Below are 25,721 nucleotides of genomic sequence, written 5' to 3' on the forward strand. Positions count from 1 at the left end.
GTCTATGTAATCAGTGGTTGTAATAGTCAGTGGTTGTAACTTGTTAGGAGGTACAAGAACAAACATTTTTACAAAATCCCAAATCACCTGATCATGTAAGTGCATTGAAGTAAAAGTGGAAATGATGTTATTCATGTGGTCCTATTTCGCTTTTGTTTGACGTCTAATATGGGTTCATGATCTAATCCGGTGAATTGTAGACATTGTTGTTGAATCCAATTAGATTCTTGATGTAATGAGGTCGTATTAATAACAAATAATAATTAATATAACTAAGTTTCTCGAGCCCGGGAAGCAATCCCGGGTAATAACCTAGTATATAGAATATATGTTGTGATGATAATATTTCTTTATTTAATGTCTGGGCCTGGGTCCAGATAAGATCTACCTATTTGTACTAGTTTAGCCCACATCCTCGTTTAAAAGGAAGATTGTGGCACTCCTGACTAGAGGTGTAAAAAAACTAGTTTGGGCCTGATGAACCAACTCAGATCCCAATTCAGTAGCCCAAAAAGACCGGTTTGGGCCAAACCGATTTAGGACTGACCCCAAACCGACAGTTTGGCACATGTTTGTTTTTTTATGTGATGAACCGGTTTGGGCCCAACGGGTTTTGAACCTGAGCAACAGGGGCGACTCTTATGGTGTGTGGGGAGGACTTTCGCACAAGTCCCGTGATTTCGAGGGGCACGGGATTTAAAAAAAAATCGATTATATATGTTATTTAAAAAAATTGTAAACACATACAAATCCAATATAGAGACCCATTACCAAATACCTTTTTATGCTTTATAATTTACCCAACTTAACATTAGGTTTATTGGGCCCAACCCAATACTAATATGATTTTAAAAATAAAACAATAATTTCCGTTAAAGCATATGGGCACATTTTTCGAGCTCGAACAGGGTACGTGAATTCTCAGAGACGCCACTGCTGAGCAAACCAGTTTTGTTGTCCAAACTGGTTTTAAACCCGATCCAAATCGGTGTGAGTGGGTTAGGGTTTTAAACCCTAAAATCGGTTTACAACCTAAACCAATTTGAGGCCAAGGTAAATAAAAGGGACCGGTTTATAACCTGAACCAGTTTTGGGCCCTAACCGGGTTTTATACACCTCTACTTCTGACTCCTCCTTACACATTCCTCATGCTTACAAGTTACAATAGCTCGCCCACTGTGTATATGCAACATACCCTCTATATACAAATATGTTTATGTGGTTCGTAACTTCGTATACTTATATATTCGGGAATATATTTCTTGATCGTTGAAAGGTGGCCTCGGGACCCCTTACAACGGGTTCCGCTCATGTTGCAGCTGTAGATGATGCCCAAGAAAGATTATATCAGGTTCGCATGACTTCAGACCCGACATAGACAATCGTGTCTTCAACACGTTGATTGTTATAGCTAATGGCTTTTATCATGGTATCTTTTAATTTCAAAAACCAACGGGGCGGTGGTTCATTGACAAAGGCAAAAACCCTTAAAACACTTTGGGAGAGTGGAGGTCTTGGGTTCAAGTCCCATACACAACTAGGAATAAAAGAAATTCGTCGTTCAAAAAAAAATCTTTTAATTTCAGAAAATAATTGCCATTTTGAATCTTGGACATATTATTGTAAACTTAAATCTAAAAAGTACAATACTGTACATGGACGATGGACCACTAAAAGATAGTACGTAAACCCGAAAATTGACTGATATAATGAAAGGACCACCTTATTTGGGTAACCAAAGAGTTGGGTGAAAGTGTGAAACCAAATACTATTCAATTCACTGTATTTATCCAACATTTACTGAAACCAGTAAACTTTCAAATTAACTACCAGAGGAATATCCAAATATTATAAAACTTACACACCTCTAATTCTACTCTTAAATTTACACATTTGTTTATCTTGAGACATAACCCTGGCCTCAACCATTAAGAGAAAACACTTTTACTACACACCTTGATCCACTAAACTTTAACGCCGTTGGTTTCCAATTAATGGTATCAAATTCTAAAGCCATAATCATATTTAAAAAAAACTCATCAAACCAATATGAGGTACAAACATTTCATGAAAATCTACAATTTAATTTATTAAGGGTAGCTAAACGTACTCTCAAGTAAGTGAATAAAGTGTAGAGACGATATAACTAATTTAACAGGTAGGAGGAGGTTCGTTTAGTAAAAGTAATAGGAGGGCGATACGTACCCACTTGTACTATGTACATCATACACTTGATAGACACAAGTGACATATAGTATGAATCAACTTGGGTTGTGGTAAACGTACTACTTCTATTGTTTTTACTGCATCCCTGCTAAGTCAGTCACATCATCATCTCTACTTTACTCGTAGGAAGTGCGTTCAACAGAGGTACGTTTAGCATCACCCATCAACTTTTTCATGCCCACATCATCATCATCTTCTTCATAGTGCAAGTTCCATCAAACCTCCATTGAAGATAGAAGTGAATGCACTCATCTTCTCCCTGAAAAGAACCACCCCAATCTCCATGCCACCTTTCAAATCCCTGCTTTCACATAAAGAAATCACATTAACCCTACCATGATCATCACTTGAAATCTTCTCAACCTTTTGTACTTTCCCCCACCCAAAATCCAAACCATATGAATCAACCTTTGGTGATCCAAGAACCCTAATATTCAATTCCTCCCAATCACAAATCCACCTATCAGCACCTTCTAAAACATCCATGTCAAGCCTCTTGATCTCTTTCCCCAACGATTTCGCAGCGAAAACAATAGCATCCTCACCCAACAACACACTCTTCATCACCATACATCTCCCAAAAGCTATGCAACTCCCGAAATAATTTGCGGGTACTCCAAACCCTAATCGAGTAATCCCACCAGCATTAAACCCTAAATACATCGGGCCGTCTTTTAATTCTAGGGTTTCTTGAACTTTGAGTAAACAAATCCATATATAAGAACATGCACTCACGTAGGGTGATAGATGAACCGGTGGATCCTCGTTTATCATCTTGCATTTTGCCAAAATGTGTTGTTTGATCATGTTCATGTCTGATGACGTCAGAAGAAATGTTGAACGAACAATGTTATGATCAGTTTGTTCAAAAGAATAATCTTTAGTAGAATTCAACCGGTTCCACAGTTGTTTCAAGAATCTTGTTTTGAGCAAATTCGGGTCCAAAATTATTCTCCGGTCGAACCAAGGGGTCGAGTTGAACACAAACAAAGATTCTTTCTTCAACAAAGATATACAAACTGAAGCCCAACACTTGAGGAACTGATCAAGTGTCCGTTCATCGGCTGCCGCGTGTTGTGCGGTGACTCCTATCGAGTACCCGGAGTCGGTAAAAATGGTTATCTGGATGGCGAGGAGAGGCACGTGGGTGTCACGTGACATGGAGATGATTGGGAGTTGAGGTAGAAGTGAGTAAAGATTAGTGATCAGTCGTGGGTGGTCGCCGGAGAGATGGTTGATGGAAGTGTTTGATTCGGCAAGTGTGAGTGATATGGAGTCGCCTTCGGTGTAGACAATGTGGGGTTCTGCCGGAGGAGGTGGAGATACTAGGTTTCCGGCGAGAGGGTGGAAGTGGTGGAGGGTGAGAGAGAGTGATTGTTTGAGGAGGGTGGTCACGGTGGTGATGGTGGTTTTGGGTGGTGGTTTTGGGAAGAAGAGTAGGGTTTGGTTTGGTGGGTAGAGAAGCCATGGAATGTCTAAGAAAGTTAGGGGAAGGGTGATAGGAGGTATGGTGGAATCGGGTGGCGGAGATACGCGGCAGTGTTCGACAATGCTCACGTTGAACGGTGCCGCCATTGCCGGAGATGGTCGCCGGTCACCGGGTTTTGGGAGCACGTATAGAGCTCCTGAACTCATGGTTGAAATGGCAAAATCCCACGTTTTTAGATATTGACCATTCATGTCATCCTTGGTGGAGATGATAAGGATGTTGCTAGTATATTATTTAGTTTAAGATGTTTTTTTAAATAAATTTTAATTTTAGTTAGTCATGCAATTTGTCATTTTGGAATAAATTATTTAAACTAAATTACAAAAGGTTGATTATTTATTCTTTAAAGTGTGATAACATATCCTAAAACTTAAAAAAAGTTAAATTAGCACATACTAAAACTATTAATAGATAAAAGTGTCACTTTTGAATTATATTAGCACATGAAAATTAATCAATATAACATATGTGAATGATATCAACATTTTTCTTTATATCAGCACATGGAAAACAAAAGAAACATCCAAATAAATAATTAATTTGCGTGTTAGCATAATTATAGGGAATTCAATATAACTGATATTAGTTAGGTATTATTTTATCATTTCTTTATAATTGGTTGGATGCCACATGACAGTTTTTAAATGGTTCTTACTGTTTGTATACGAAATATGGTTTGTATTTGATTTTACTCAAACAAGGTTGTCAAATAAAAAAGTTATTTATACGGTTTATCAAATTAAGTATATTTATATGATTAAATTGTTGTATACATTATACAAGTCTCCCTTAAGTGAAGTTTCAGACAGGGCTGGCTTGAAGGGTGTGTGGGATGGACGACGGCTCAGGGCCTAAACCAATCGAGGGCCCAATTTTTTTTTTTGTTTTTGGATTAGTTTTACACTGTAAAGTTAGAATATATACGTAATGAATCGGAAAAATGCCATCGTGAAGTACTTGTGGTGTGTGCGAAGCTTGATATGTTTTTATTGATATTTTAAGTCCATTTACACATTAATCACGTTTTAAATTTATAAAAACATGATATTCTACTAACACTAAACACACACTTGGGCAAGTGCACCCATCGTGAGCGTAGTATAGCGTTGGTAAGATACCGAGGTCGTCCAAGGACACAAGAGCTTTTAGTACCGGTTTATCCTCAACGTCTAATCAATAAAAAATTTTTGAGAAAAGATTTTAAAACATGAAAATAAAAACTAAAAATGCAGAAATAAAAAAAAATAAAACAGATAGACAAGATGAATCACTTGGATCCGACTCGCCTTTAATGTATCCTTTGATGATTTTTTGCACTTTCGGACTTTTTAAGAGATTATCTTAGTTATAGTAGTAGGCCCCTCTTTTGAAGGTGACGTTACCCTCAACCTAGTGGTTTGAGTCAGCAAAGATACAATTCCAAAGGGTCGGAATATTGAAAGATAATTAATTAAGTTATTAATGCGAAAAGTGGTAGGCCCCTCTTTTGAAGGTGACGTTACTCTCGGCTAAGTGGTTTGAGTCAGCAGGGATACAATCCCAAGTAGTCGGTTTAATGTATTAATAGTAGTCTACATATGAGGGGATCAAGCTATTTGCACCCCCGCCATCCAATACCAGTGGGTATTGAAGGAGGTCCTAGTAAGCTTGACCCAGGTCCTTGCATGATCTATACACTGAACAAAGCAAGAACCTTACTAAACCATTCCCTTAACCCCCGACCAGGTAGCTAACATATCTCTATATAGACCATAGAGACATGAATAGTATAAATCTTTTACTTTATATAGACGGTAAAGTAATGCCAAGACACCACAGACAAATGATAAACACAATTCACTTTCAACATAAGAAACTAGTTATTAAAATCATAAATACAAAACCAAATAAAAAGTGCCGAAAGATTAAAAATCAAAAGTAATACATAAAAGACTTGTCTTCACCAAGTGATGTAAGAGGCTTGACCAAACATGGCCTTTGATTGGTAAGAACTATTACTATCAATCTTGGATCCCGAGACTACTACACACACTCTAAGGTGGATGATGGTGGTGGATGTGGGTGTTGTAGTGGTGGTGGAGTGGTAGCAAAGTGGGAGAGTAGTGGTTTGCCAAGGGATGCCTTTGAAGTGAGCCAAACACCCCTATTTATAGCCTGAACAGAACCCCGGACACGGCCCCGTGTCCATCCTTTTCTCTTCCTTCATTAAATGCATGTTTCAGCAGAGGGCTACGCACGGCCCATGTTCAGCGGACACAGCCCCGTGGGCAGAAGCGTATCTATACTACCAAGATTTTGCAAGATTCTGCGTATCTTAGCGTTGACCACGCCCCGTGCTGAGCTGGGCACGCCCCCGTGGTGGGCGTAGAAGCTTCCACAGCTTTGTCTTTTCTGCAGGCGGCTGACCACTGTCACACCCCAACAGATGGCGGAATCATCGGGGCGCGACACTAGGCGAATCAGATTGCTCAAGAGAATCCATAACAACTATATTCCGATAATATTTATTACATTCGTTATCCCATACTAAGAAATAATACAATCACATAAGTTATCACAGATTTCTTGTCCTCTCGAACAATACAAACCCGACAACCTAGGTTTTAGGTGAGTATCTAGACTTCCTAGCTTGATTTGATGTAGACTGCAACTAAACCTGCAACATACGTTAAAATAATGTCAATACTAAAGTATTGGCGAGTATACAGGTTTGATATGTAGTAGCATAATTGTAACACCTCGAATTTTTGTGTCCAATAATGTGTTAACACGTGTCATTTGTTTACACGTGGCATTGATATTAAATAAAGGACTAATTTTGACAAACCTTGAAAGTATATAAATTCGAGGGTTATAAATGTCAACAAGGGTAAATATACTGTATAGTAACCCTAAATAATGCTTGAACCTTCAAACGAATAAATCATAGATCGTACAGAAGCGAAACGCGAAAGAAAGTGAGAGATTACAAGCTACAGGGGTTAACTGTGTCAACATGTTTAATTATACCTCTGAGTGGCCCTTTAACGTTCCCAAGGCTTGATAACGGTATTATACACTCACTAAAATATAATATATAAGTTTCGCGAAGTTTCGTTATGAAACGAGAAAGTTACGATCGAATTCGTAGGAGAAGGATTAAAAGCGTCAATAATGAAAGTGAAGGCTTTCTGAATAATTAATAAACCAACCGGGGACTTAATAATGCGGGTAAATAACACGAGGCCCCTATCGGTAAATAACCGAGGGCCAAACCGCAAAGTTACCCCTTCGAACCCGAAAGGTCAGGTAAATCATTACGAAAGATTTCGTTATTAATTACCAGGATTTCGCAATCATGACAAAAGATTTAAAATTTCTGAATTTATAACCTCTCGCGACCCGCGTGAAGGTTAGGGATAAGTTGAGGCGGGCCGCGAGCCTCCTCTATTACGCGTCTGTTATTTGAATCCCAGGCGACCCGCATTAAACAAGCATGGAACTCCCATGCGGGCCGCGTTAAACGCCCAGATGCAGAAAGTTGTAACATCTTGCCTTTTGGAGCCTTTGAACGACCAAACAACCAATTAATGGAGCATGGGTGCCCCCTACTCGACCCATACCACTTAGGGACACCTGCCCATGATCCATGATCAAGTGTAGACTGAGTTGTGATGATCTTGAGGGCTTGTGAACACTATAAATAAGCACATTGGTTCATAACATTCACCACAACACAAACACTTCTATCTGATCATTCTAAGAGCTCTCTAGCATTCCCTTCTGCTCTCTAAGCAAGATACCACTTCTGTAAGTCGTTCATAACCATTTTGGTCATACATTTCCTTAGTTATAGCTTATAAACACAACCGTCGTGACTAACGGTTGTCATTACAATAACTTGCAAATGGTTCAGTCTTATGACGGATCAAAAGTAGTTTTGAGTAGGTAATTATGTGGGTAATAAACCTCTAAAAGGGTTCCCCCTGATCACCACTCTAACTATGTCAAATATCGAGTCAAACGTGCGGTTAAAAAGTCAACAGAAAGCTATTTTAGCGATTTATGCATAATCTGTAATGTACATGCTAAGAAACCTGTTTTGACACTTGTAAAATATGATATTAAGTATATAAACTTGTTTGCGCTCGTTTGAATCGATCATTTGCTATATTGAACCGGTTCGGAGCCGAATGTCGCAAAAGTTTGACTTTTGCATTGACTTCAGTTCTGACCCGTTTTAGTGAGGTATAGATATACCTTAGGACTCTCTTAGGACCAGGTTACATTATGGTATAAACCTCTGTGATCGGTTCATGAGTTATCCGAGTCTTTTGCGCATTTCCGTTAATCGCCTAAAAGTTGACCGTAACGTCATTTTGAAAATAAAACGAGTATTTCGGACACGTGAACGGACCAGAACCTTGCTTATTAAATTATAAGCATGTCCTTAAAGTTTCACGTCAATCCGAGGTCTAGAATGAGAGTTATGCTAAATAGCGCAATTAAAGTAAACTTTTGTAATAAACGGCGCAATTAGCATAACACCTATCTAAACCAAGATTTCGTCACCAAAACTTTTATCCACTGTATTAAAATAATATTTTGGGAATTTTAAAGATTTTTAATAATTTTTACCTTGCTCATAACCTGCGGTTATGGCTACGGTTCGGTAAATACCGAATATGCCCTTTTCGGCCAAAACTTGAGTTCTACAAGGTCTTTTGACCCGATTCCAGTTGCTACTGATTTTAAATAATAAATAAAGTATTTTAAGCTTTATAAGCTGTTCGGAAAACTCAGATTTCCAGTAGAACTCGAAAAGCCCTTTTAAAGTCTTTAAAATGACCGAAAAGTCCCTACGGGGCGTAATATTAACTTAAACTCGTTACGGGCATCACGGAAGGTATCCTACGGATACCACAACCTCTTTAAGGCATATTGACTTAGGAAATAAGCGTACGACTCTCATGGTTAACCGTTTCGCCTATTGCGCGCACGGTTCGGCTTATGAAACTAGTTTTCATAAATTAGCCGATACGGGTCAAATTATATTATTTGGACCCCAAAATCCAGAGTGTGAACCATAAACCCATATAAAACAAGTCTCTGAACTTGTTGGGTCAGAATCGCACTCCATTCTCGGTTTTCGCCTTTTCACGCGATTAAACCATATTAACATATCGGAACCAACCGGTCTAGGCTACGGCCATTATAACGACTCGTTAGGATTCTAAGAGGTTAATTAAAACCTTCGTTCCAGATTAGGAGCCCCAGTAAAAGCTATCGGTGATTTAATCCAAATTAAGGAAATATACTTGCAAAGGTAAATACTTTAACTTATTTCCCCTATATGGGCTTGGGTTACGGTATATTAATACCGCTTGATTGAGCATTATATTCTTCCATCGCTTAGGTGGTTAATTAAATAATATGATCGGCTCATTTAAACAGTTTTGTTTCTTAAAAGCCTTTGGGGGGTTTAATGACCGTTGTCCCGGATATCCTTGGCATCATTTTACGAAATGGCCACGACCATCGACATCCCGGTGTAGGCGTACACCCGGTATATATTGTCGACATTAAATTAAAAGACGTAGCCGTTGGTTTTTATACTACGGTTTTACGCAATGTGGTGTGTCTATAAATCTTTAACCCGGCACGACCCGGGCTACTGAACGCATAAAAGAACATGTAAAACGTTCACAAGATTTTAACAATTTTCCCAAGTTATAAAAGAGTTTGTGCCTTGTGCATTCAAATCAATTTTAATAAACATTTTCAAATGTGTCAGTTGAATGTATTTACCAGTGTAAACTGACGTATTTTCCCCAAAAAGATTAAGTGCAGGTACTAAACGAAATGGGCTGGTATTAGCTTCCTAAGCATCACGAATAGTCTCGCAAACTCGATGCCGTATCTGAATGAACAATATTTTATTATTATTTTGATCCGTTGTGGATATATTCGACTTCTGTAATACATTTGATATTACAACCAGAGGTTGAAGTATATATTTATCTTTAAGCTTCCGCTGTGCATTATATAATTGTGTGGTTTGACTATATTGCTGCCAACATCGTCACGGTAATCCCCCACCGGGCCCACCGGTGAAGCACGTGGAAATCGGGGTGTGACAATAATAGGTTAAAAGGTGTTGCGAATGTCACACCCCCAAAATCCACACGCGGAGTACCACCGCTTGGGAGCGTGACTGACCAGGATCAAGCCATCAATCATATCAAACATAGCATTTAATATAAAAGTAAATAATGTAAATCATCATGACATGATTGATGTTTCAAAACCAACATCGTTTAAGTAGCGGAAGCATAGTATGTAATCTCAAAATAATTATAAGTTTGAATATCGTTCATGACCCAAATCCCACAACGACCTGCTCCTCCCTGTGCAAGCTTCATAATGTACCTAAGGTCCTGCAAGGCATGCAGCAAATAATCAACAAACTAGTTGAGCGAGTTCACAGAAAGTATGTTCATAACGTAATGCATAAGTATAGCTAGTGGGGGCTTCCCATACTAGTGTGTACTAAAGGTGGGGGCTTCCCATGTTCATCCTGGTTAATGAGGGCTTCTCATTAACGGTACTTACTAGACTAACTTCCGACCATGTGTTCTTCTTTACGGAGAACAGGAAAACGTACAGGGTCACGTAGGCTTTACGTGGCGTGCCCTTCCCCGAGGACAGTGGTACGCGTGGGGGCTACGTAGGCTTTACGCAGCGTGGCCTTCCGATCTGGAAGCCAGTAGATGGTATTGGGTTACGTAGGCTTTACGTAACGTGTCCTCCCGACCCGGGAGACAAATGGCAAACATAATGGGTTACGTAGGCTTTACGTAACGTGTCCTGACTAACCTGAGGACGATGGTCTATAGTCTAGAGAATGCGTAAGTACGAGTAACTCTTTTAACAATAACATATCCAACCCAATTCCCAACCCGGGAATCCCATGCCTTGGCTGTGTGAACTCACCTTGGTTTGCTCGGCAGACACACAAATAAAGACTCTTGAACTAAGGGTGGTCAACCACGTCCTAACAGGGTTACCACATAAGTCAGATTCGGTCCAAGCATTGCACGTATGCTATCACATAAGTAATCACGTATAGTCATGGCAAACACGTACACGTATCAGCAATCCAACAAACAATCTAAGTGTTCGGCCCAATCATAACCCGGCCCAATTAACAAAACAGTCCAGACTCTCAATCGGCCCAAATAGTAAACGCATACAAGTCCATAATAAACAGTCCACAAATCAAATCATTGGGCCCAACTGATTGGGCTCGTGACAGCGAAGACCCAAAACAGTGGTATGTGCAAAGGATGGTCTCGACTCGCAACGGGGTTACGAGTCGCAACGGGGATCTCGAGTCGTAACAGTTGGATACGAGTCGCAAAAGGTGGTCTCGGTTCATCATGGTTTGGTTACGAGTCGCAATCTGACTCGCAACCATGATTGCGGCTTGTGCTGTTTGTGGTCTCGAGTGGGGTTCCGACTCGCAATGAGCGATGCCGAGTCGCAACCGTGCGTGTGTACTGGTTCCCTGATTTCATGCATAATGATAACATCTAATCCGTGATTTCAGCAAACACTTTAGGCAGCTTCATAATTCCGATCAATCAACAGTTTATTTCAGATTTCATGCATATTCAGAACAATCCAAGAACCTCAAACCGGCAATTAAATCAGTAATCATGCATATGAACAATATTAACATTCATAACAATACATACATTCTAACATGGATCCCGATTACCAACTATACCCGATCAAACAATGCCTAACAGCCGATTACTTATCTACTCGGTGCTTATATCCAAACCATCAATTAGTGTGATCATATTTAGCATACATGAGTCGATTAACAAAACTAAATCAATTATCATCCTAATCAATACGTTAACAAGAATCCTCGGCTAAGCAAACATCAACATGCAACCAATCCGTCAATCATTTAACAAGCAACTTAATTATCAAACACTAACCGGTTGGATTGGAACAAAGAGAGGGTGAGCCGAGAAGTGTTGTTCGCCGTCGGGGATCCAAGCAGCCGAGAGAGAGAGAGAAAGAGTCTAGGGTTGTTGTGTGTGTTTGTGATTTTGCAAAAACAAGGAAACAAAACCCCTAATTCCGATTTTGTGTTGCGAGTGGGGGAGTGGGCCAAGCCCACTCGGCTGCCTAATGAAACCGTGAACAAGGAGTGGCCCAATGGGGCTTGTGCACTCGTATGAAGTGTTGTGCGGTTCGGGTTTGGCTCGATAAAGATAAACATAACACACACATATAAAAAAACACATAATATCATAACATTCATTAGTTCGAAATGTCACATAAGCACGTAACGTTACATCAAAGCAAGTCTAAAGTTCGAGTTGTCACATTATCCCCAACTAATTGGAAATTTCGTCCCGAAATTTTGGTATGCACTCACTGAGGAAGCTAGGTAAGTTCAATGGTTCACTGGTTTTCCTGGGGTGTCACATCCTCCCCCCGTTGATCTGGAATTTCGTCCCGAAATTCCGAAGTAGTAGCTTCAGCCTCAGTAGTGGTAGCATTGGTTTCGAATAACTGGGGGTACTTTTCTGTCATCCTGTCTTCGCGTTCCCAGGTGTACTCTGGGCCACGTTTGGAGTTCCAACGAACTCGAACAAGAGGGATTCTCTTGTGTTTGAGGACCTTCACATCCCGGTCCGTGATTTCAACTGGTTCCTCGACGAACTGCAACCGCTCGTCGATAGTAAGTTCCTTAAAAGGAATGATGAGGTTTTCATCTGATAGGCACTTCTTTAAGTTCGATACATGAAAAACATTGTGAACTGCCCCGAGTTCAGCTGGTAATTTCAACTTGTAGGCTACTTTGCCAATCTTTTCTATGATTTCGAATGGTCCGACGTACCGCGGGTTCAGTTTGCCCCGTTTGCCAAAACGAACCACACCCTTCCAGGGTGAAACTTTCAATAAAACCCGGTCCCCGACCTCAAATTCCAATGGCTTTCTACGCTTGTCCGCGTAGGCTTTCTGACGGTCGCGTGCTGCCGCCATGCATTGTCGTATCAGTGCGATCTTTTCTGTGGCGTCCACTATAATCTCTGGACCCGTAATCTGACTATCCCCCACCTCTGCCCAACAGAGAGGTGACCGGCATTTACGCCCGTACAATGCCTCGAATGGAGCGGCTTGAATGCTGGTGTGATAACTATTATTATACGAGAACTCCACCAAAGGGAGATGCTTTTCCCAGCCGTTGCCGAAATCGATAACGCATGCCCGAAGCATGTCTTCAAGTGTTTGAATCGTACGCTCAGACTGCCCATCCGTCTGAGGGTGGTATGCTGTGCTCATGTTTAGTCGTGAGCCAAAGGATTTATGCATCGCTTGCCAAAGTTCTGACGTGAATCGTGCGTCGCGATCCGAAATGATGGACGTGGGCATCCCGTGCCTCGAGACAACTTCTTTAAGATATACGTCTGCGAGAGTGGAGAACTTATCCGTTTCCTTAATCGGCAGGAAGTGTGCAGACTTGGTGAGTCGATCCACGATCACCCATATGGTATCATTCCCACGCTGGGATCTAGGTAAACCCGTAACAAAATCCATGGAAATTTCCTCCCATTTCCATTGCGGTATCTTAGGCTGCTGAAGTAGCCCTGCTGGCTTCTGATATTCAACCTTGACTCTTGCACAAGTCAAGCACTTTCCAACGTACGTAGCGATATGGGCCTTCATACTAGGCCACCAATAAGTAGTGCTAATATCGTGGTACATTTTATCCGACCCTGGATGTACCGAGTAGCGAGACTTGTGAGCTTCATCCATTACAAGTTCGCGTAAACCGCCATAAAGTGGGACCCAAATCCGGCCCGTTACATAATAGGCGCCGTCTGCCTTCTGTTCCATTTGCTGTCGTGAGCCGCGTAAGGCTTCAGCCTTGACGTTTTCGGGCTTCAGTGCTTCTATCTGAGCAGCTCGTACCTGTGCAGGAAGGCTAGACTGAATCGTAAGCTGTAGCGCTCGCACGCGTTTTGGTAAGGTGTCCTTTCGACTGAGGGCATCAGCCACAACATTGGCTTTGCCTGGATGATACTTGATAGCGCATTCGTAATCGTTAAGTAACTCGACCCACCGTCGTTGACGCATATTCAAATCCTTCTGCTTAAGAATATGCTCGAGACTCCTGTGATCGGTGTAAATCGTGCACCTGGTACCGTACAGGTAGTGTCGCCATATCTTAAGCGCGAAAACAACAGCTCCCAGCTCTAAATCGTGCGTCATGTAGTTCCGTTCGTGAACCTTGAGTTGACGAGAGGCGTAAGCAATAACCTTGTCGCGCTGCATTAACACACATCCCAGTCCCCGAATGGATGCATCACAATATACTACGAAGTCTTCTGTGCCCTCTGGCAGTGAAAGAATAGGTGCGCTGCAAAGCCTATCCTTTAAGTGCTGAAAAGCAGTCTCCTGGGGCTCTCCCCAGCGATAGGTAACACCCTTCTGTGTCAGTAGCGTAAGCGGCTGAGCAATCTTCGAAAAGTCTCTAATAAACCGTCTGTAGTAACCTGCCAAACCCAAGAATTGGCGTATTTCCGTCGGTGTACGCGGTGCAGGCCAGTTCCTGATCGAATCAACCTTGGATGGATCGACATGGATCCCATCCTTGTTCACTACATGGCCTAAGAAGTGGACTTCACGAAGCCAGAAGTCGCATTTAGAAAGCTTGGCGTACAACTGTTCCTTCCGAAGGAGTTCCAATATCAGACGAAGATGCTGCTCATGTTCCTCCTGACTCTTGGAGTAAATCAGAATGTCGTCGATGAATACTATGACAAACTTGTCAAGATAGGGTTTGCACACCCTGTTCATAAGATCCATAAATACAGCTGGCGCGTTCGTTAACCCGAATGGCATGACGAGAAACTCGTAGTGACCGTAACGAGTTCTGAAGGCTGTCTTGGAGACGTCCTCATCCCGGACTCTCAACTGATGGTACCCCGACCTCAAGTCTATCTTCGAATAGTAGCACGACCCTTGCAACTGGTCGAATAAGTCATCTATGCGTGGAAGAGGATAACGGTTCTTCACCGTCACCTTGTTGAGTTCACGGTAGTCGATACACATTCTGAACGTACCGTCCTTCTTTTTCACGAAAAGTACTGGAGCTCCCCAAGGCGAAGAGCTTGGACGTATAAAGCCCTTTTCCAAGAGCTCTTGCAGTTGCTTCGACAGTTCCTCCAATTCTGATGGAGCTAGACGATATGGTGCGCGAGCTATGGGTGCTGCTCCTGGAGCGAGCTCGATTTGAAATTCGGCCTGACGATGAGGCGGTAAGCCTGGTAAGTCTTCAGGAAACACCTGAGGGTAATCACGTACAATTGGAATATCCTCCAATTTCTTTTCCTTTACTGATGCGTCTGAAACAAGAGCCAAAATGGCGGTGTGACCCTTACGTAAGCATTTCTGAGCCTTCAAGAAAGAGATGATGCCAACCACAGCACCACTCTTGTCGCCTTGAACTTCTAGAGGTTCCTGACCCAAACGAGGAATGCGAATAACCTTTTCGCTGCATAAGATTTCTGCCTGGTGTTGGGAAAGCCAATCCATCCCAATCACGACGTCGAAACTACCCAAAACTATGGGAATGAGATCGATAGAGAAAGCTTGACCAGCTAGGATAAGATTACAACCCTGAACTACGTGCGTGGCTTCTAGACTTTTACCGTTAGCTAACTCTACTACATGTTTGGTGAGTAAAAGTGTTGGTGCACGTTTTAGCAGTTGACACATTTTCACAGACATATAGCTTGTATCCACACCCGAATCAAATAAAACAGTAACGTAAATATTGTCGAGGAGAAACTTACCCATAACAACGTTGGGATCGTTCACTGCGTCTCCTCTTCCCAAAACGAAAGCTCGACCTCTTGCCCCGTTGCCATTATTGTTGTTGTTCCCGCCGTTGTTGTTGCCGTTGCCCTGGTTGTTGTTGTTGCGATTCTGGTTCTGGTTCAGCTGAGGGCAATCGCGTTTGAAATGACCTTCAGCCCCACACTGGAAACATCCCCGGTTTCCACGCTGTGGCTGCTGTTGCTGCTGCTGGTTCTGTGGAGCGGGTTGTTGCTGTTGCTGATTCTGATTCGCAGGACGAGGGCTCCTACAGTCTTTGGCCTCGTGACCCATCTTAAGACACCTTTGACAACGACCCTTGTTACATGGGCCGTGGTGATGCCTGTTGCAGTTGTGGCACCTAGGTTGACTACCCTGATATCTCCTTTGTCTGTGACCACCAGAGGATTGCTGACTGGGACTCTGATAGTGGTCAATCTTCTGCTGCTGAGCTTGTGGCTGAACAGATGCTGAACTTTTACTAGAATCTCCATCCCATTTTCTTTTACTGTCACCAGACGTAGCAGGAGTAACTGAGGTGGTGACATTAGCAGTAGCATTAACACGCTTGGGCAGTTTATTCTGATCCACTGCCTGATCGGTGATGCGATGAGCGAGGCGCTGGATTTCCTTGATGTTTTCGAGATTAGCCGACGTCACGTGGCTCTGGATTTCTGGCGCCAATCCCTTGAGATACAACTCAATGCGCTTGTATGGAGGGTCCACCATAGTAGGACACAGAACGGCCAGCTCATTCGACCGTTTAGTATACGCTTCGATTTCTGACCCAACCATTTTCAGATTATACAGCTCGTCTTCCAGCTTGTGAATATCTTCACGCGTGCAATACTCACGCTTGATGAGTTCCTTAAAATCGTTCCATGGGGTGGCGTTAGCAGCTGCCAACCCTAAGATCTGAACTTGGGCGTTCCACCAAGTTAACGCTATTCCTTCCAAAGTGCCAGTAGCAAACTTGACCTTGCGAGCCTCAGGGCACTCGCACATCTCGAATACTGATTCTAGCTTCTCGAACCAGTGGAGGAGTCTAACCGCTCCTTCTGTGCCGCTGAAAGAGTTTGGACGACAGTCCATGAAGTTCTTGAAAGTGCAGACTTGCTGCGCTGGTTGACCTATTGTGTACGAATAGGACGAAGTTAAATACTAGAGTTAATGTAGGATCTAAAGATCCTAGTGTGTGCCTATACTGCAGGATATACTACCTGCTTGCGCTGCTGCAACTGCCGCAGCAACTTGAGCTTGAACGAGAGCCTCTAGCTGGGCTTGTGTCATGTTGATTCGTCCAGACATGATCTTCATAGTAACAAGTAGCATACGTAAGAATGGTTCGCGAGTAGGGCGATGACAGAAAAGTGTAAGCACGTAGGGATTCTCATGCTATAGTATCATGTGTATCTAAGCGTAATGCGAGCAAAGTTCTAAACAGTTCTAGCAAACAGGCAATAAACATAACCTTATTACCTAGGATGTCGAGTCTTGCACGTGGAGCGAAGCGTCGTTGTGGATCGTTGAGAGCACTGTACTGGTTATAGTCCGGTTTTAATAAAAACGTTTTTCCCATATTAAAACCAAGTTCTCTATAACCAATGGCTCTGATACCAATCTGTCACACCCCCAAAATCCACACGCGGAGTACCACCGCTTGGGAGCGTGACTGACCAGGATCAAGCCATCAATCATATCAAACATAGCATTTAATATAAAAGTAAATAATGTAAATCATCATGACATGATTGATGTTTCAAAACCAACATCGTTTAAGTAGCGGAAGCATAGTATGTAATCTCAAAATAATTATAAGTTTGAATATCGTTCATGACCCAAATCCCACAACGACCTGCTCCTCCCTGTGCAAGCTTCATAATGTACCTAAGGTCCTGCAAGGCATGCAGCAAATAATCAACAAACTAGTTGAGCGAGTTCACAGAAAGTATGTTCATAACGTAATGCATAAGTATAGCTAGTGGGGGCTTCCTATACTAGTGTGTACTAAAGGTGGGGGCTTCCCATGTTCATCCTGGTTAATGAGGGCTTCTCATTAACGGTACTTACTAGACTAACTTCCGACCATGTGTTCTTCTTTACCGAGAACAGGAAAACGTACAGGGTCACGTAGGCTTTACGTGGCGTGCCCTTCCCCGAGGACAGTGGTACGCGTGGGGGCTACGTAGGCTTTACGCAGCGTGGCCTTCCGATCTGGAAGCCAGTAGATGGTATTGGGTTACGTAGGCTTTACGTAACGTGTCCTCCCGACCCGGGAGACAAATGGCAAACATAATGGGTTACGTAGGCTTTACGTAACGTGTCCTGACTAACCTGAGGACGATGGTCTATAGTCTAGAGAATGCGTAAGTACGAGTAACTCTTTTAACAATAACATATCCAACCCAATTCCCAACCCGGGAATCCCATGCCTTGGCTGTGTGAACTCACCTTGGTTTGCTCGGCAGACACACAAATAAAGACTCTTGAACTAAGGGTGGTCAACCACGTCCTAACAGGGTTACCACATAAGTCAGATTCGGTCCAAGCATTGCACGTATGCTATCACATAAGTAATCACGTATAGTCATGGCAAACACGTACACGTATCAGCAATCCAACAAACAATCTAAGTGTTCGGCCCAATCATAACCCGGCCCAATTAACAAAACAGTCCAGACTCTCAATCGGCCCAAATAGTAAACGCATACAAGTCCATAATAAACAGTCCACAAATCAAATCATTGGGCCCAACTGATTGGGCTCGTGACAGCGAAGACCCAAAACAGTGGTATGTGCAAAGGATGGTCTCGACTCGCAACGGGGTTACGAGTCGCAACGGGGATCTCGAGTCGTAACAGTTGGATACGAGTCGCAACAGGTGGTCTCGGTTCATCATGGTTTGGTTACGAGTCGCAATCTGACTCGCAACCATGATTGCGGCTTGTGCTGTTTGTGGTCTCGAGTGGGGTTCCGACTCGCAATGAGCGATGCCGAGTCGCAACCGTGCGTGTGTACTGGTTCCCTGATTTCATGCATAATGATAACATCTAATCCGTGATTTCAGCAAACACTTTAGGCAGCTTCATAATTCCGATCAATCAACAGTTTATTTCAGATTTCATGCATATTCAGAACAATCCAAGAACCTCAAACCGGCAATTAAATCAGTAATCATGCATATGAACAATATTAACATTCATAACAATACATACATTCTAACATGGATCCCGATTACCAACTATACCCGATCAAACAATGCCTAACAGCCGATTACTTATCTACTCGGTGCTTATATCCAAACCATCAATTAGTGTGATCATATTTAGCATACATGAGTCGATTAACAAAACTAAATCAATTATCATCCTAATCAATACGTTAACAAGAATCCTCGGCTAAGCAAACATCAACATGCAACCAATCCGTCAATCATTTAACAAGCAACTTAATTATCAAACACTAACCGGTTGGATTGGAACAAAGAGAGGGTGAGCCGAGAAGTGTTGTTCGCCGTCGGGGATCCAAGCAGCCGAGAGAGAGAGAGAAAGAGTCTAGGGTTGTTGTGTGTGTTTGTGATTTTGCAAAAACAAGGAAACAAAACCCCTAATTCCGATTTTGTGTTGCGAGTGGGGGAGTGGGCCAAGCCCACTCGGCTGCCTAATGAAACCGTGAACAAGGAGTGGCCCAATGGGGCTTGTGCACTCGTATGAAGTGTTGTGCGGTTCGGGTTTGGCTCGATAAAGATAAACATAACACACACATATAAAAAAACACATAATATCATAACATTCATTAGTTCGAAATGTCACATAAGCACGTAACGTTACATCAAAGCAAGTCTAAAGTTCGAGTTGTCACAGCGAATTTCCACATGCATAAACGTAATACACGACATATATACTCACAAAACTGATACTACCAGCTAAGTCCTTGATGCTCGATTCTTCGATGGCATAACTAGACGCCGTCGGGCGTAATAGTACTATACTAGTCGTGGTGGGACGTCACGAGTATAAGTCCTAGCATATATGCAACTAGCATCACATATATCTATGCAAACAGTTGTTCGTGAGTGATAAATTGACTGATTGAATTATTCGTTTGATAAGTTCGATTTGTAAAGAACGTATGTTACACCCAAAATTCGATAAAAAGGGGTCAAGTATACTCACAGTGCGTAATTAACGAGTAAACACAACTTGATTTGGATTGATTGAGGGTACGTCTGAGTTATCCTGGTCACAGATCGTTAAGCGGTGAATAGCACGTTGAATGGTGGTGAGAGGACCAAAATTGGTCCGGACATTGACGCTTGGGCTTGTTCGGTCAGCTGGACATGTGGTCCGGTCGGTTACCATGCTATCCGATCGGTTAAGCATGCTAGCCGATCGGCTAACATGTTGTTCGATCGGTTTACATGCTAGCCGATCGGTTAACATGTTGTTCGATCGGTTAGATGCTAGCCGATCGGTTAACATGTTGTTCGATTGGTTAGATGCTAGCCGATCGGTTAACATACTGTCCGATCGGTTAACACCTTGTTCGGGCGGCTAAAGCTTGTTTGCTGTTCGATCGGACTGCAGTCCGATCGGACGGCAATTCATTCCATCGTCCTGATCTTGTCACACTTGATGGGTTTTGGAAAGATTTCAGGTGAATTGACGGAGATGGGGTGTCATTGTGCTAAACAACTGAAGCCCCCATCAAATCCGACCCGTCCTAACGGCCGGGAACCACCCCGGTCCATCAGATCTGGGTGTTCTTGATGGTTTTTTCCCGTGTTTAACCTGAAAACACACACACTTTGGCTAGAACACATAGATTTAGGTGAGATTTGTTATAAAACAGGTGAAATTACTTAGATCCGAGCTGTTTATGGTAAGTATGAGGTCACACTTTGAAGTTCATGCGAACTTATGATGACATCATCTTCAAAACACCTCAAATCCTTAGGAATCACACAACTTCTTGATTAGAAAGCATAGATTTAGACTTGATTTATGTAAAAACGTATGGAAATCACTCAGATCTGGGTCGTTCTTGCATGGGATGACATCACCCTTGAAGTTCATAAGAACTTCATGGTGACATCACCCTATAATGCCCAAAATCCAGAGATTCCACGGTTAAAAGTGGAGATTTAAAAGGTAGAAGGGTGTAGAATTGAATATAGATCATAAAAGTACAAGATTTAGGTTGGAAACTTACAAGAATTGCGAGAAATCGAGAGATAAAGGGGTTGGAATGCCTGGTCGAGCAGCAACAGTGGCAACAAGGGTGTTAGGGGTGAATGAGGGGTACTTATAGGCAAGGAGGGAGGAAGGGAGGGCAGGTTGGCCTGTCCGATCAGTTGGCCCAGCCGTTCGGCTGGCCCGTCCGATCGGTTGGCCCAGCCGTTCGGCTGGCCCGTCCGATCGGTTGGCCCAGCCGTTCGGCTGGCCCGTCCGATCGGTTGGCCCAGCCGTTCGGCTGGCCCAGCCGTTCGGCTGGCCCGTCCGATCGGCTGGCCCAGCCGTTCGGCTGGCCCGTCCGATCGGCTGGCCCAGCCGTTCGGCTGGCCCGTCCGATCGGTTGGCCCAGCCGTTCGGCTGGCCCATCCGTACGGAGGCCTTTCTATCCTCGTTTTTGGTACGTTGCGATAGTTTTGGTCCACATTTCCATATATTTAGATCATTATTCATTTATTTATTATAGTTAATCACAAAAGGGTCGTATATACGTATCTATATATTCCATATTCGGTGCAATGATCGAGTTACGTGTGCCTTCGAGTGCGTTCTTCGATGTGATGGGCCACAATGATTATCGGGGTACTACTTGCTCGTATTGTCATCATCGTCACGATGGCTGGAGGCATGGTACTCACCCGATAGTCCTTGTTAGCGTTGATTGTTTACGTTTTGACATCTCACGGCTATCGAGGAGGGTAGAATAGGTCCTCACTCAACGTCATCGTGAGTGTTATTATTTGTGAAAATAGGCTTGTAATAGTGATAGAATATGCGTAATTATTCGATTGTACTGTGATATAGCGATGTATCTGATATAGTTACATTATGATCCGAATCTCTGGTGCTAGGCGTAACAAGTAGTAACAACGCAAGTGTAACACCTCGAAATTTTGGGTCCAATAATGTGTTAACACGTGTCATAAGTTTACACGTGGCATTAAATATTAAATAAAGGACTAAAGTTGACAAACCTTGAAAGTATGTAAATTCGAGGGTTATAAATGTCAACGAAGGGTAAATATACGGTATAGTAACCCTAAACGATGCTCGTACCTTCGAACGAATAAATCGTGAATCGTACGGAAGCGAAACGCGAAAGAAAGTGAGAGATTACAAGCTGCAGGGGTTAACTGTGTCAACATGTTTAATTATACCTCTGAGTGACCCTTTAACGCTCCCGAGGCTTTGTAACAGTATTATACGCTCACTAGAATATACTGTATAAATTCCGAGAAGTTCCGCTTTAAAACGAGAAAGTTATGATCGAATTCGTATGAGGAGGGTTAAAAGCGTCAATAATGAAAGTTAAGGCTTTCAAAATAATTAAATAAACTAACCAGGGACTTAACTAAGCGAGTAAATAACACGAGGCCCTTAGCAGTAAATAATCAAGGACCAAATCGCAAAGTTACCCCTTCAAAACCCGAAAGGTCAAGTTAATGATTACTAAAGATTTCATTATTAATTACTAAAGATTTTGTTATTATTACCAAGATTTAGTCATGATTATAAAAGATTCAAAAATCTTGAAAAATAAACCTAACGCGGGCCGCGTAAGGGTTCGGGTTAAGTTGAGGTGGGCCGCGAGCCTATGATTGAACGCGTCTGATTTTTAAACTTCAGGCGGCCCGCGTAATATGTGTATGGTTCCTCCATGCGGGCCGCGTCAGGCGCCCAGATGCAGAAACATGCTTAAATTGGCTGTTCAGCCTTCTAAACGTCATGAGATGCATTTAAGTCCTTCCAATTGACCCCTAAACAACCCCTAAGCATTAGGAACACCTATTGGAAGGTTGTGGTTAGTTGGGGGACTTGTGTGTCAAAAGTTGTGGTGAAACTTTACTATAAAAAGGCATACATAGTTCACAACTTAGAACACACCTCACAACACTACTTCTGATCATTCTTGGAGCTCTCAAGCTTCCTTCTATATTCCTAAGTCTTGCATTAAACTTCTGTAAGTTGCCTAACCTTTTGTGGTCTCGTTTTTCAATGGTTTTAGCTTATAAACCAAACCGTCGTAATGAACGGTTGTCATAGCGATAATTCACAAATGGTCCAGTGAATTGTCGGATCAAAAGTAGTTATGAGTTGGTATTTATGTGGGTAATAAACCCCTAAAGGGGTTCCCTCTGATCACCGCTCTAACTATGTCGAATGTCGAGTCAAACGTGCACTTAAAAAGTCAACAGAAAGTAATTTTGCGATTTCTTGTATAATCTGTAATGTAGCTGATATGTAACTTGTTTTGATGTTCGTAAAACATGATATTAAGTATATAAACTTGTCTAAACCCGTTTGATTCGGCCATTTGCTATATTGACCCGGTTCGGAACCGAAAGTCGCAAAAGTTTGACTTTTGCTTTGACTACGGTTCTGACCCGTTTTAGTACGATATAGATATGCCTTAGGACCCTCTTAGGACCAGGTTACATGATGGTATAAGCCTCTGTGACCGGTTCGTTAATTGTCCAAGTCTTTTACGCATTTCCGTTAATTACTTAAAAGTTGACCGTAACGCCCTTTATAAATTTAAACGAGATTTTCGGACATATGAACGGATCATGACCTTGGTTACTGAATTCTAAGCATGTCCCTAAAATTTCATGTCAAACCGAGGTCCAGAATAAGAGTTATGCCAGTTAGCGCAATTTGCGAAACTTTAGTAATTAAATAGCGCAATTAGCATAACGCCTATCTAAACTCGGATTTCGACACCAAACCTTTTACTCACTGATGTAAAATAATATTTTGGGATTTTTGAATATTTTTAGTTATTTTTAACCTGCTCATCACCTACGGTTATGGCAACGGTTCGGTAAATACCGAATATACCCTTTTCGGCCATAACTTGAGTTCTACAAGGTCTTTTGACCCGATTCCAGTTGCTACTGATTTTAAATAATAAATAAAGTATTTTGGACTTTATAAACTGTTCGGGAAACTCAGATTTCCTGTAGAACTCAGAAACCCTTTTTATAATCTTTAAAAAGACCAAAATACCCCTACGGGGCATATTATTAACTTAAACTCGTTACGGGCATTATGGAAGGTATCCTACTGATACCACGACCTCTTTAAAGTATATTGACTTAGGAAAATAGTGTAGGACTCTATCGGATACCCGTTGCGCCTTTTGCGCGCACGGTTCGGCTTATGTAACTAGTTTACATAATTTAGCCGAAACGGGTCAAACTATATTGTTTTAACCCCAAAATCCAGAGTATGATTGTTATACCCATATGAAACAAGTCTTCAAACTTGTTGGGTCAAAATCACGCTCCATTCACGGTTTTCGCCTTTCACGCGATTAAACCGTAACAATTCTTTAAGACTAACCGGTCTAAGCTTAGGCTTAATTAAAGACCCGTTAGCATTCTAATTGGTTATTTATACCATCGTTCCAGACTAGAGCCTTCCGGTAAATTGTACCTACGCTTACTTAAGTGAATACGGCTGAGTTATTATTCTTGCTATTTTAAGACAGGAGCTAGCTCAGGTAAATACTCTTAACTTATTTCCCTATACGGGCTTGGGATACGGTATAATAATACCGCTTGGTCGGGTATTGAATATTTAATCGGATTGTGATTAAGTTATTGAGGTAACCCGGTTTGATCTGTATTGTTGAAATAAAAGCCTTTAGGGGTTAATGACCATGTCCCGGATATCCTTGACATCATTGTATTATAAAATGGTCACGTCTTATGCACGGGGTGTAGGCACACACCTGACAGTTGCATAAGGGAAACGGTATCTCACGCTCAGTGGGCCTATACTTGTGACGTGTCTGTTAATCTTGACTCGGTTTCTATATCGGGCCCTGAACGTACAACGAACATGTAAATCTGTATACAAGATTATAATTATGATTGTCTCAAGTTATAAAAGATTAATTTTGCCTCTGTGCATTTTAATCAAAATGTCAAAATAATTTGTGCCTGGTGCATCTAAATCAATTTTCCTAAACTCTTTTCAAATGAGTCAGTTGAGTGTATTTACCAGTGAAAACTGACGTATTTTCAAAAGTCTAAGTGACAGGTACAAGTACGTAATAGGCTAGGAGCTGCTCAGGACATTAATAAGGAATCTTGCAAGTTCTAGGCGTCTAAAGTCTGTTGAACAATTTCTTTGTTTTGATTCACCTGTGGACCCTTTACTTTCCGTCGTAACACTTGATATTATTTCATATCCGGAACGTAATATATTTTATCTTTTGCTTCCGCTGTGCATTCATATAATTGTGTGGTTTGACTATATTGTTGCCAACTACGTCACGGTAATCCCCCACCGGGCCCACCGGTGATATACGTGGAAATCGGGGTGTGACAGCAAGAAAGTGCGGGGTGTTACAGTCTCCCCTGCTTTAGGAAATTTCGTCCCGAAATTAATCCACCAGTAGGGTCGCGAGTGTTGATGCGATAGAGTATAGCGATTAAAAACGTCTAGATAAGCGAGCGATCGATTAAGATTCGACGAACAAGAGTGATGAGAAGATACGATTCGAACAACCAAAAATGATAACACACACAGAAGCGATTCCATAGCGTTTTAAACTTCCGAATAGTCGATTAATCTTCGAAGGTACTTAAGAAAATCTCCTCATGGCGCGGCGTTAACTGCATCGATGTCCACACCAGCGTTATGGGAAGGGTTTTTGTTAGTTTAATAAAAGATTTTGAGTTATATATATTTTAAAAGAATTTGGTGGTAAAAGTAGTTTTTAAGAAAACTCTCCTATAACGAGGGTTCGAGCTGAAACCCGATTGTCGAACCATCGTTTTAGGGAAGATTTCTTTTTGTTATTGCAAAAGTTTTAAGGAAAACTGGACTTATGAAACTTCCATTGGGCATGGAGCTAAACTGATTCGATGTTTTCTCCATGCTGA

At 42.0% G+C, this 25,721-nt stretch overlaps 1 protein-coding gene across 1 annotated transcript in view; it reads right to left on the bottom strand.

Annotated features, from left to right (window-relative positions):
• Positions 1 to 2,810: 2,810 nt before the first annotated feature.
• LOC110872515 (retrovirus-related Pol polyprotein from transposon TNT 1-94) overlaps positions 2,811 to 25,721 on the bottom strand; it is a gene marked incomplete at its 5' end in the record, with an annotated part of 40,233 nt that continues 17,322 nt past the window's right edge. Inside the window, 2 exon segments of the mRNA XM_035988603.1 lie at positions 2,811 to 2,849; positions 2,962 to 3,937. Coding sequence (XP_035844496.1) covers positions 2,811 to 2,849; positions 2,962 to 3,937 — 1,015 coding nt within the window.

This window comes from Helianthus annuus, chromosome 1 (assembly GCF_002127325.2).
Source record: "Helianthus annuus cultivar XRQ/B chromosome 1, HanXRQr2.0-SUNRISE, whole genome shotgun sequence".
In the NCBI taxonomy this organism is placed as follows: domain Eukaryota; kingdom Viridiplantae; phylum Streptophyta; class Magnoliopsida; order Asterales; family Asteraceae; genus Helianthus; species Helianthus annuus.